The sequence below is a fragment of the Apis cerana genome, linkage group LG4, assembly GCF_029169275.1.
Source record: "Apis cerana isolate GH-2021 linkage group LG4, AcerK_1.0, whole genome shotgun sequence".
NCBI classification, from domain to species: Eukaryota; Metazoa; Arthropoda; class Insecta; order Hymenoptera; family Apidae; genus Apis; species Apis cerana.
The window spans coordinates 9995364-10008614 of record NC_083855.1 but is presented as its reverse complement, the minus strand read 5'-3'; the positions used below and the strand labels follow the sequence as shown (position 1 = coordinate 10008614).

General features: G+C 33.1%; 1 protein-coding gene across 8 annotated transcripts; it reads left to right on the top strand.

Annotated features, from left to right (window-relative positions):
* Positions 1-261: 261 nt before the first annotated feature.
* Positions 262-10611, top strand: LOC107996136 (uncharacterized). 8 transcript variants are annotated; one of them, XM_062074043.1, is made up of 7 exons: positions 262-419; positions 4806-5319; positions 5503-5808; positions 5952-8732; positions 8863-9089; positions 10171-10231; positions 10320-10611. In XM_062074043.1, exons 2-4 carry the CDS (start codon positions 4807-4809, stop codon positions 6348-6350), a joined length of 1218 nt encoding a protein of 405 aa, XP_061930027.1. In that variant the 5' UTR covers positions 262-419; position 4806; the 3' UTR covers positions 6351-8732; positions 8863-9089; positions 10171-10231; positions 10320-10611. The 8 variants fall into 8 exon arrangements, with proteins under 8 accessions (XP_061930027.1, XP_061930030.1, XP_061930032.1 ...); XM_062074046.1 differs by having other exon boundaries at positions 9939-10231; XM_062074048.1 differs by having other exon boundaries at positions 9939-10231; positions 10307-10611.
* The last annotated feature ends 2640 nt before the right edge of the window (positions 10612-13251 follow it).

Genomic DNA, 13251 nt, shown 5'->3' with positions numbered 1-13251 from the left:
CCCCAGACAAACTAGGTACGCCATCTAGGTATGTACTATCATTATTAAAAAAAAATCCATGGATTTATATATGTAAGTATATACATTGGGTATATTATTAAATATTTTTTGAACACATAAATATAATAATTGAAATTGAATATTTAATTTAATTTAATTATTTTATTCAATTTAATAAATTTACAACGTGAAAAAAACTTTCATTTATACTTCTTAATTTAATAAAATCTATGTGCTTTAGAGAAATTGTTTGTAAGTATAGATAAGCAAATTTCGGAACAATTACTTGTGACAACCTATGAACGCTCGAAAAGGATCGATTCAGCAGATATTGAAATCGACCGACGGATTCCTAATTGACAGTTCGCATGATACAGTTTCAACTTCAACCACGATTTCAACATTCGCTACTCTTATATGTAAGTATTATAAAGTTATAAAATGATTTTAAAAAATGAATTTTAAATGCATAAATTATTAATATGTATACAATCTTTATTTTTATTTTTTCATAGTATAATTTAAAATTCATGTTTATTAATTTCAAATTAGGAAAATAAAGTTTCATATATAACAACGTAATATTAATAAAATAATTAAATATTTACTTAACCTAAAAAAACAATGAATAATAAATATTTGTGTTTATTAAAAGATATCAAAAACCTATTGCTATTTAATCGTATACATCAGAATTTTGTTTCTATTTATTATGTAGCATGTGTACCTAATCCTTTATGTGTAAGTGTTGAAAGGATGGTAAGATTTCTATTGAGAACATTATATGACATATGAAATATGTAGAAGTTATAGCTGTTTTATTATTATTATTATTATTATTATTATTATTATTATTATTTACAATATATCAAGAAATATTTAAAATTTTGAAAAAAAAGAGAAAGACTCATTCTTTTTTATATAGAAATATCGTAATAATATTATCGTGATAATGTTATCATTTATAACATCATTATATGATAACATTTATAATCATGATATAGTACATTTATAAGCAGAATGTTACAATTATGAAATGGATGATTTCTATTTTTTTTAAAAAATGACAGTTATTTGTAAATGAAATTAATGGAATAGTAGTAAATCCGGTAACGTAAATAAAAGACTTTCCGATTTCGATTATAAATATGTTACAATAATGATCATCATTATTCGAAGAAATTAAATAAATATCATCATATCAATCTGGTTTCCCAAGTCAAATAGTATCGATGTCAGGTCTTTCAAAAAATTTTAGGATGAAAGTTTCACTTTCCAATTTATTGTCATTGGTTATATTTTAACTATTACGTGTGAAAGCAGTTGGTTAAAATGTGATAGATTGAAATTTTCGTGGTAACGTAGTGGGTTTTGCGAGGATTATCGAAACAAGTGTCCTTACCGGATATTCCTCATTCATATGTCTATATCTCTGTCTATAATTTTGAAACATTATCTTTTCTTTTTCTGGACACAAATATGCCGAAAGAAATATGTTTTCGAGAATTATGATTTTCCAAAATATATACAATTACAATTTATATTTCATTTTTATTTTAAAAATTTATAAAATTTATATTTAAATCTTAATGAAATAGAATAAATAATATTTACGTTTCTGTATAACATTAAATTTCTATATTAATTTCATAAATTTTTATTATCCTTGTAGCAAACATATTTCTTTGAGTGCAAAGGACTATATATACGTATAATATGAAGAAAAAAAAAGAAAGAAGTTGAAGTATGAAACATGAAGTATGAAGTTGTCGAACTTTCTCCAAAAGAGTAAGAGAATGAAGTAAGAAAATAAGAGAAATGGTAAAAGATGTAATGAATGAAAGAGAGAGAAAGACCCGTATCCTAAGCATGCTGTGAGGTGGTGCGAGGTGGTGCAGCATTCTGTCTGTTAGAGGGATAGGAGGAGGCGCGGCGCAGCGTGGCGTGGCGTGCGCGCGCTTCTTACCCCCTGTAGGTTGGTGGCACCCCTACCTCGCGAGGGCCGTTTGTTCGGTTCGGTTCGAGTTTACAACCCTGCTGGGCCGCAAAATTTACGGTGCCCTCTTAAAAGCGATCCAAACACGTACCGGTCCATTTGGACTATCTTCCAGGAGTATGGTCCGCTTTGCCACGCGCTTTGCCTGATCTACCCTTCGATCTTCTGTCTCTTAAACTCACTCATTTCCTACGTCTTTACTTTTCGTGAATCTCGTTCATTTTTTAATTTTTTTCCTTTACCATGAAAAATTTTTATGAAGCAATTTTTATATACATATAGCAAAAATGTGAATATTTATGAAATTTTCTATCGCATTTTTTTTGTTTCGTTACCATTATTTAAAAAAAATATTTCGATTATATTAATTTTACAATATAAAAAAAAATAAAAATATAGTGGCTAAATGTAGTTTATAATATTTATAATCATTTGTTGAATAAGAAAAAATAAAAATTAATAGATAAATAATGATTGTCATGAAAGATGTGGGATGTCACGTATAAATATGTGATAATTCGCACAATTAACATGGCGAATGTGTCAAACTCTTGGATTGATAAGATTTGTGTAAGAAAATATAAAATATTCGCTCATAGAATAACACAATTTGAAAGCTCGAAGGGCTTGTATTATTCAATCAACTACGGCAATAAGAGACCTCTCATGTGCAAGCTCGTTGTGTGTAATCAAGTTAAAAATTTATATAAAACACTGCCGGATGATAGTGGGTGGAGTGACATAAACTCGGTTACATAAAACAAATGCGGGGACACGCGAAAGAGAAGCCCCTTTGTATCTCTGGAGCCAGTGTGCCATAGAAGAAACCCTTTTGAGGAATCTTTACATATGCATGGACTACCAATGATACCATAGAAAATCATCACTCCCTACATCATCCATTACGGCTTATTATATTTTTCATATGTCATAACATAATAAAATTTATAAGAATATTGAACTCTTTCTCTTTCTCTTATTATAAAGAGAATACTTGCACTACTTATCTTATATTTACATATTATTAATTATCAATTATATTTAGTAAAAGATAGATATTTTAATCTCAACTACAAATCTCAACTGCTTTTGAAATGCTGTTGCGCAATATTTATTATTATATTTTCCAAAAATTAAAATATGTCAACTGATAAATTAATTGTATAAAATTTTATTGAACTTAATTAACGCATTATCGCATTAAGGGAATTGACACAATTATGTTCGAAAAAACTTATCAAAATCAGTTTAACTTTCATCATTTCAAAATAATACCAAATTCAAATTAATAACAAATCTATGAAATCAGTATTCGATTATTTATTATCGTTTAATTATAAATTATGCATTTATTTTTATTTTTACAAAAAATGGTTTCTTCTGTTCTTCTCCTCGAAGAGATTAAACTTTTTCCACATAATGCCAATGAGGTTTGAATTTGAAAAATCAAAACCGACTAGCGGTTGACTTAAACAAAGAATAAATCTCTATAAAAGTAAAAACAAAATATAAAAAAAAAAGGACGAGGATGATTTATTACCAACCAATTGTGAACGTTTTCGAATTTTTTGAAGTATTTCGAAAAGTTTCCCGCTTGCTTAACTGCGGTAACCGGCGAAACGACTCTTGGCTTACCGCATGTGTCGTAAAAGTTTTTAGGTTCCCAAAAATTTGTGGAAATTCAGGGAAACGGAGATGAAAAAAAGAAAAAGCAATGGCGAGATGAGAGGCACGGTAGCTGTTTTGTAACCTTCTATAAAAGTTATAGGACGGGACTCGAACCGCTGTAACATTTCAAAGATTTTGGCATCACTAATGATTTATGATTCTTTTTTGATCCGACTTTCTGACCCTAGTTTCTCTATTGTTTCTCCAGTTTTTTCTTTAATAATATTTTTATCACAAATATTTTTCTAAATCTATCATTTAATTTCGATGTTTGTCATTTTTCAATTCGACTAATCTTTTGGTTACTCAATCAGTGTACATATTTTAATTTATTACATATAAAGAGACATTGATGGCTAAAATATTATGCTTTAAATGTGTATATAAACATATCATTATATACACAATGTTGTACAATATGAAGATTAAGAAGTCAGTGTGAGGAAATATATATTCGTAAAAACTGAGTGGTAAGAATATATCTTGTTCATATGTCTTTGAGAACATGATAGTGAAGTAAGCTGGTTTAAACTCGTTAAAACTCATTGGCCTGAGTCATAAAAGATCAGAGAATCGTCTTGTGTCGTGCGTATGTCAGTGCTTAAAGTTAGTGTTGAGAATCGTAGTTTTGAAAAATTGTTAAGAATATTTTTATTTATTTATCGAAAACTTGCATGTGCGTACCTATCCATTAATTTCCAATTATACATAATTCATACGATTATAGTGATGTATATTTATACTGGTGCAGAGTCAATCTCATTATCTTAATATTTGCCATTTAAAACTGCTTCTACGAAAGGAGTATTCGTGTTATCTCTGTTTTTTTTTTTTTTATTTCTTCACTATCTTTCGCAGCAGAAAAAAAGTATAATCGACGTGTATATAATGATTAAAATTCAATTTCAATTGGATAATTGATTAATTGGATAAATTATTTTATTATGGATTGATTATCATATAAATTACTTTATATGTTGAATTAATATGTTATACGTTATATAAGTTTTGCTCAAGCAGTTATTAAAAATGATGAGAATTAAGACATTGTAATCGACGATCTTTCGAAAAGAAAAATAATATTTGTGATAAACTTTGATTATTCGAGTATTCGATAATTGTTATTCAATATATTTTTTAGAATGGAAATAAAAATCGATGAGAATATTTTTGAGAAAATGCTTCGGAAGAAATTATCGAACGAGATCGTTCAAATTCTGGAAATTAAACGTCATTGTATGTCAGAGAAAGGATTAAATTTCCTCAGTGATTTATATATAATGCATGTGAGATATGTGGTTATTTCTAACAATAAGAAAAATGAAACAAAATCGGAACGTTCGATCAATTTTATCATTAAAACCGAACCTTCGAACGGATTATCGTGCGAGATTGCTCGCCAACAAAATGTATTCCAGATCGAATTGAAAGTTTTACAAGATATTCTACCGAGAATAAAGGAATTTATCTCTCATCAAATTGGACCGAATTTATTATACTCTTCCGATAATCCTCCATTTTTCATTATGGAGAATTTAAAAGACAGAGGATTTATTATGAAAGATCGTCAAAAAGGATTATCACGTGAACATTGTTCTTTACTTATAAAACAAATTGCGAGACTGCACGCTGGATCTGTTGCAATTTTTGAAAAAGTAGGTAGCCTCATCGAAGATTATATTTTAAACAGGAATATTTTATATCGATATTTTAATTTTTAAATTTACGAAACTCGAATCTAAAACTTTTTAGATTCGTGTTATTTTAAATAATTTGTTTTTGATATTTAAAACTTTACGAATTTTTAATCAATATTTCAATAAAGATTGATCTTATAGGATCCAAAATTGATTGAATTTTTCAAAGATGGTGGCATCGTGTCGGTTAAATGTCCTCAAATTTTTATACGAATGATGGAAGTAAGTCTTTTACGGATAGGTAATCAAATAGAAAAATGGTCAGATGAAAAGTGTGCATCTACAGCGAGCAAGTTAATAAAATTAGCAGAAACTATCGGATCACGATGTACGGATGTCTATAATTATGATGCGAACGAATTCTGTGTATTAAATCATGGAGATTGTTGGATCAATAATATGATGTTTAAAGAAAATGAGAAAGGCCAACCTATCGATGTTTTATTGGTAATATTTTTTTTTTCCATGTATATTAAGAGAGAGTAAGGCGAAAATATGATTTCTTTTAATTAAATTTCTATGTACTTTAGTGGAATCGTATTTTTAATTTTGCTTCTTTATGATTGTATATATAATATAATATTTTTCAGGTTGATTATCAAATGTCCGTTTATACGTCTCCGGCTATCGATTTATTATACTTTTTGAATATTTGTCCAGAAATTGATATAAAATACGATAACGACGATTATTTCCTCGGGATATATTTGGACACTTTAGAGGAAACTATGAAAAATATCGATTGCAAAAGAAAATCACCGACGATGAGAGAATTAAAAGCAGCGTTGTATAAAAGAAAAATATACGCTGTTTTCGCTGGAATCGTGCTTAATTTACGAATGCTGGCAAATAAAGAAGATACCGAGGATTTTGACGATTTATTTTGCAAGTTAGGTGAAACTAAAATGAATGTTTTCAAAAGTCCAGCCGCGGTGAAATTAGCTCAAAAAATGATTCCAATCATGAATGAAAGAGGTTACTTTGACTGAAAAAAACGTATTAAATAATACTTAATACTTAAGACAAAAGAAAATATTTAAAATTTTAATTCTCTATAAATAAAATCTTTTAAGAAAAAAGAATTTTAACTGATATGACACAAACATGACAATGTTTGAGATAAATATGAAATTTAGAGATCAATAAATATTATTTTTATTTATAATAATTTTTAATACTTATTTATTTTAATTTGATTACATTATCATTATTTTACAAAAACATTTCCTTGTTTGATTTAACATCACTAGTCATTCCGCCGAGTAACACTTTAATCTTTTAATTCTTCTTATCTTATCTTTGATCGTAAATTATTTAACAAAAGAAAAAAAGAAAAAAAAAGAAACTTAAAAAGACAAAAAATAGAAAATTAAAACCACATCATAAAATCTTATTAATATTTTTTCATTTGAAAATTTGCTATTAAAATCTCGTATTTCCTCAATGACTTTTTATGTATTAATTTCGCAGGTTTTCATTTACTTGATCAACAATTAAGAGGATTTTCGATTGCAGTAAATTGAAGATTTCTCTCCCAGCGAGGAAAAAGTAGCTCGCTTGGACACAGTTTGATGAACTTTCGAAAAGATCCTTGGAGGGCGGCCTTGGCGGTCAGCCTGTAGGAATTGATTTATAATAGGGCAGTAAAGCAGTAGGCTAAAAGATCTCTGAAAGCATCGTCTCGGTAACCTACATCGTGAACAGAGAAATTGTTGTGGCAAGCCTCGATGGGGTGGCTTTTGCCTCGAGGTGAATCTTCGCTACCGGGACGACGAAGAGAAACGCGTTGGAACAGAAGTCATCGCCACGAGGAGAGAAAGAGAGAGAGAGAGAGAGAGTGTCTTTAGCCGGTACCGAGGTATTTGCACAAGTTTCTCCCTTCCTCGTGCAACTTCTTGTTTGCGCTGACCTGGAGGAAGTTGCACGTAGTCGACTGGGAGTCGAGGGATTCGTAAATCATAGTAGAAAGGCGAATTGGAAAAATTCGGTAGCCGATTCTCGGTTCTCCGCACGAGCTTCGAGAAAGTTAGGGAGAGGAAGAAGAGGCGCGTCGGGGGAGAAAATAAAAGGATAATGGAAAAACTAGACGTCCGTGAAGTATTTGGGTTATTCGGTCGTCAGTGGCAGAAAATTCCGGTAGCGGACCGCGATTAGTTCCGAATCGGGTAGAAAATGACGTTAAAGTAAAAATTTTGTGTCTTCGTTTCGGTATTATCGATCGCTTTCAATGCTCGGATGATAAAATCTTTCGCCTCGTGATAAACGTGATTTGTATAAATATATATAACGAGCGAGCGAATCTTGTTAATTTTTATATCAAGAAATTTTTTTCCTCGATATAAAATGCTAGACGAAAAGAGGATGAAAGAAATCGGTCGGAATTCTCTCATAGGGGTTATACTAATCCTTCGATTTTTCAGGTGTTCCATTTTACTATGTGTCGGACGACTTATTTGTCAACGTCCTTTACCTGAATAAAGTCTGTTTCTTATTTGTCTCCTAAAAGAAAATGGTCAACCCATGGGAATACTTTACGGAATTCGTCAGGTGCGATTGATGAATTTCAAACTTGACAATTTTTTTTTTTTTTTTTTTTTAAGAAGAACGAATCGTGCAACGAGATAAATGTACCTTTCCCCTGGATCTTGATACACGAAAGGTTTAATGCTATTAAAAGAGAAAGAAAGAAAAAACATGGGAAGAAGCGGAAAAAATTCTTTTGATAGAATTGAATAACGCGGTTGAAGAAGAATGAAAATTGATCCCTCGACACCTAATCGTCTAATCCTTCTATTATATATATACGAGAGGAGAATTTCTTCATTTTTGCACCTTTTGAAAAAATTTCGAAATCTTAGGAAATATTTATGAAAATATATCAATGTAATAATCGATTTAAAAATATAATATTAACGTTTAATATTATTGAATAAATGTGTTGGATAAATGCGAATTGCATTACATGAACGGTGGATGAAAAAGAGAAAGCACTCGTCGATATTAGGCCTGGATCTCGAGGCGTATACGGGCGTATTTACGCTGTCGGAACATGCAATTTTGGCGTACGACGTGTAAATACAGACGTGTCATTGGACAACAATATACCCGTGGGATTCAAAGCCTGATCTCTCGGTGTCAACGACCACGGTATTCTGAATTTTTCGATGGTATTCCGTGACGACGACCACGAGTAAATTATCGCTAAATAGTGTACCGGCGGATGTCAAGATGCGGGCCTCGTTCGGGTGGTCGTGGGATCTTTCATCGACGACCCTTTCGAAATACTAGAATATGGAACAGAATCTTTCTTGATCATCGTCGAACAAAACAAACAGTAGAAATTTTTGGGAGAATTGAAAACGAACGAATGGGTAGGGTTAAGTAAATTTAAACAATATGATAAATCTTAATAGAAATATTATAACGCGTTAAAAAATTCGGATGTCACTGATATTTTTACAAGTATAATTTCTATATATTTTTTTTTTAATTATTTTCTAGCCAAATTCTTCATCAAAAACAGTTTGTGCTCGATTAAAATTTATGGAGGTTGTTGTAATAAAATAATAAAAATCAGCCATGGACCGGTGATATCATCTACGTAAAATCGAATATTCAATGTTATATTGGCGCGATTCTATGCTGTTTTGAAAATCTGTGGCTACGGTAGCATTGAACGTTGACCGAGTATTCGCACCGAATATTTCTCTGGTCTGTCAGTTTGTAAGGTATAGTAAATCATGTAACATGAATTTATGGGTCAATTTCATGCGGCTGGAAGGTATAGCAGGCCATTTGGCGCTTTCTCTTCACTGGTTTCTCTTTCATATTTCTCTATGTTTTCGCGTAAACGATTGAAGCACAACCATTTTTCACAAAAAACTTTCTTAAATTGTTTGGAAACTCTTGTATCCTTTTTTTTAAATCTCTGTTGTATCCAGAAATACAATTTCTCATTCAAATTAACATCATTCCATCCGCATAAACTTCAAATTTTAATCGTTAAATTATCAAATCATTATTCGGTTCATAATTTAACGAAGAGGATCAACGTTCAACTATAATAATAATAAGCTGTGATATAAATGTAAAATGCAAAAGGAAAACTGTTTAACTCCACATTGAGAAAAAAAAAATAATAACATTCAAACATTTTAATAACGCGATATCCAAGTTTTAATTTCTCTTTAGAATTTTCTCGTACTGTTTTACTAGCATAGAAACTAGTATGTAACATGATTCGTGTTAGGACGTGATTTCTGTGTGAAAGGCAGAAGCCAAATGCGATTATGATCGCTGGGGACACGGACTTAGGGGTGTATTATAATAAAGCGAAAGTGCTGTTACAGAACTCACGTCGAGCGACACGTGGCGAATCGTGTTCTGATATTGTATCACTGTCCGCCACGTGACTATCACTTTATAAATATATATCTATCCCAGCATGTTCAATCAAAAGTGATAGTCAGAAGGACGTGTTCGAATCGAACTTATCGTTGAACTTCATCTTGGAAATTTCGATATACCCACCCAGCAATGGCAATTTTCATCCACTCCAACTTTTACGTTCATTACAGCTAACGACGTTTCGCGGATTGAACGATAATCCCAGACGAAAGTTATTATATACATTTCACGAAGCACAACAGTTGCACCGTTATACTATTTAGTCTTTAAACAAGCGCGCAAAGTGGATCAACACGGTCGAATCGTGAAAACAGGAGAGAGGTCCCAGGCATCGTACATACGTGTCTGTTAGGGGTGTCAATTTGTCCAGTGGAAGTCCAGTTTGTCCCTGTTTGTTTCCAGGAGAGGTTTATTTGCAGCACACAAGGACCACGGACGACAGCGGCGGCTCGAGGAGGATGGGGTGGGTAAGAGGATGAACATATAGGAGCGTGTGGAAAAGTGGACGCCTCGCGTTATAACGACGTCCTGATGCCAGCTTCTTGTTTCAGGGTGGAGGAAAAAAGGCCGGTAACGAGGCGCGACAACCGTAGAAACAGCTGTTTCACAAAAGCTCCGATTGAGAAACTCTCCGTTCCGGCCCGCTCAGATCCTCTGTGAACGAAAATTCTCCGATTATCGGGCTCGTCCGACTATTTTTTCGAAGAATCATCGCAGAGTTGCACATGTTAATATATATAATACATATGGTGATAATCGTATTGTTATTTTATTTAAAAATTGATATTGCTTGAAAAACCGATATTTTTCTTTTTTTTTTAATAAATCTTACGTTGTATTTAATTAATCTTTTAATTAATTTTAATTGTATATAGGATTACGTAAAAAATTCAATACGAAAACATTGGAATGCTTCTCGATATCGACTACGTTTCACCGAACAATGGTAAGCGATAAACGGTAATCGTACTACGTGGATGAAGCTGTAACTGCATTCGTAACCGCAGAGACAAATGGTTGGATGAAATAGAGTCGAGATCCGTAGGAGAGAAGAGAAAATCGAAGGGAAAGAGACGTAGGTGAAAGATGGGGTGCTGGAAAGGGAAGTGTGTATGTTTAACGCACGTGCGACTGTTATGCATGTGTATCGGGTGCAAACGGGGCACGAAACCCCAACAACAAGGGTGAGAACATGCCGCGCAGACAAAATGTGACATCCGGACTGATCAATTCCCAAGATTTTCGAACACATCGTCCAACCCATTTGCTCTTCGTCACACATCTATTATTATTATTATTTTTCATTTATAATTATTCGTCCTATTTTGCATTGAAAACTCGATGCAAATCCTTGTTATCAAATCTTTAGATGCAAATTTTGATTCGTATATGCACTTGTGAGTACTATTTGTTCCAATTACATCAATACGTGCATATAATTAAAAAAAGAGGAAAGAAAAGAGGAAAGAACGTTCGATCTGTTGGAAAAGTCGCAAAAGGAAGAAAAAAGGTGGCCGATAAAAATTGCGAGAAAGAGGGAAAAAGAGGAGGAAGAAAGAAGGAAGCGTTCCTTGCAGATGCAGGTTTCTATGGTGTTGTTTTCGTCGAGGAGAGGACAGGGCAGAGAGTTTCACCGCGATTGCTGTAACAGCATCGCCGTGATGAGAGACGCGCGTATCGGTAATGTAACCAATCACCGAGGTGAATCCTGTCTGGCTATAAAGCTCGGTACCGGGTCGGTGTTGGGTCGTGTACCCTCGCCGTTAGTTCAGCTACACCCGAGTACGAGTTGGTTTAGCTTCGGCTCCCCGTAACGAGGAGTTTAATGACATCGTCGGCGTCCACGTTGGACACGTGAATGTCAGGAGAAGTTTCTCCCTCTATTTTGATGTATCTACGTCTACCGATGTACAAAATTTACTCTCGTCATAAATTTCTCTCCTCCATCGCTGATTATTATTTTTCTTCCGTTATTACCGAGGATTTCCTCCCTTTTCTCTTTATTCTTATCAACAGTTTCGCGATAATATTTCGTGTACACAAGAGTTTCTTTTCTTTCTTCCCCCTTTATCGTCAAAAATTTCGCGATAAATGGGCGATATTTCTCGAAAATTATTATCCGTTTAAACTGTAAATAATACACTTTTCACTTTTTCTAAATGTCTAGCATTTGTTTTCCCAGGTTCTAAGCTTCGAGAAAGATACACTTTATGGAGTATGATTCACGACGAAACTTTCATTGTCGCAAATCGGCCAGAAGTGGTTCGACGGTATTAATTTGAAAAAAAAAGAAGAGAGAGGCACGTGCCCGGCGTAGAAACGTTTCGGTCCCCCGTGGTTAAAACAGTAAAAAGATGGACGAGAGACACGCGGCTCTTACATCGGTTAAAATAGGTAGACAAACCAAGTACCACGGTTGGAGGATACGAGCTAATGGTGCGTGCCTGTCGAAGTCGTTAGTGTCCAACACACGGTACCCCTTACTTTTTGTATTAAAAACACTCCCACCCGGCTTACTCTCCTTTATCACGGCCCGGCGAACGATAATCCTGTTAATTGGTGTGGAAAAAGCAGTAACGATCGAGAAATTACGATAGTTTTAATATAAGAATCATATAAGCGTGATTGATATTCAATTCGGATAAAGGACCACCGATAGAAAATTTGCTTGGTCTTACAAACTTCTTAGCTAAGCTTGCCTCGGAGAGCCAAATATTCATTTTCTTAGGTTACTTTTACGATCGTCCGCTTGACCACTTTTTAATAACCGGAACACTTTAATGGGAATTTTAAAACCTATTTCGAACGACTTTTTAATTTAAAATAAGCGTGAAACGAGTATTTATATTTCTCTTTTATAACCCCTCTCGAGCATTTCTGGTCTATTTTAAATTATTTTTATGGAATGGAGTTTAAATTTTTATAAAAAAATTCCCACGTCGTAATGAAAACATTTTAATATCCCACTCGCATGTAAAATAAACAATGCTATAATTTTAAATATCCATAAAAAAGACTGCCATAAATTTCTCTACATCGCGGAACGTTTTCTTTTCTTTCTTTTTTTCACGAAAATGAAAAAAAAACATTTATAGATTTACCAAGAATTTGAAGTGATAAAACGTAACAATGTAATCTTTCAACATTTACGACTTGTTTTCTATGACTTTCTCAGTCATTTACGAGCTATTTTAGGCAATCCCATAGCAGCAATAAATCAGCGTTGGACCAGTTGCTTCTAACGTGGCAGGAAATCGATCGTAAAATTTGATCCAAGATTCGAAAGTGACGGTCATGTTCGCGGAAGCCGTCCGAGCGAAGCGTACGTCACGAAATTGGTGTAAAAATTTCAATGGGTATAGGGAAAATTCGTAATTGCGGATAGAACGATGCAATTTCCAGCCTGCCTAATTGCATCGTGCGCGTACCGCTCGTTACGCGGATAATATATTCGTACGGTAGCCCTTATTTGTCGGTAAAGAG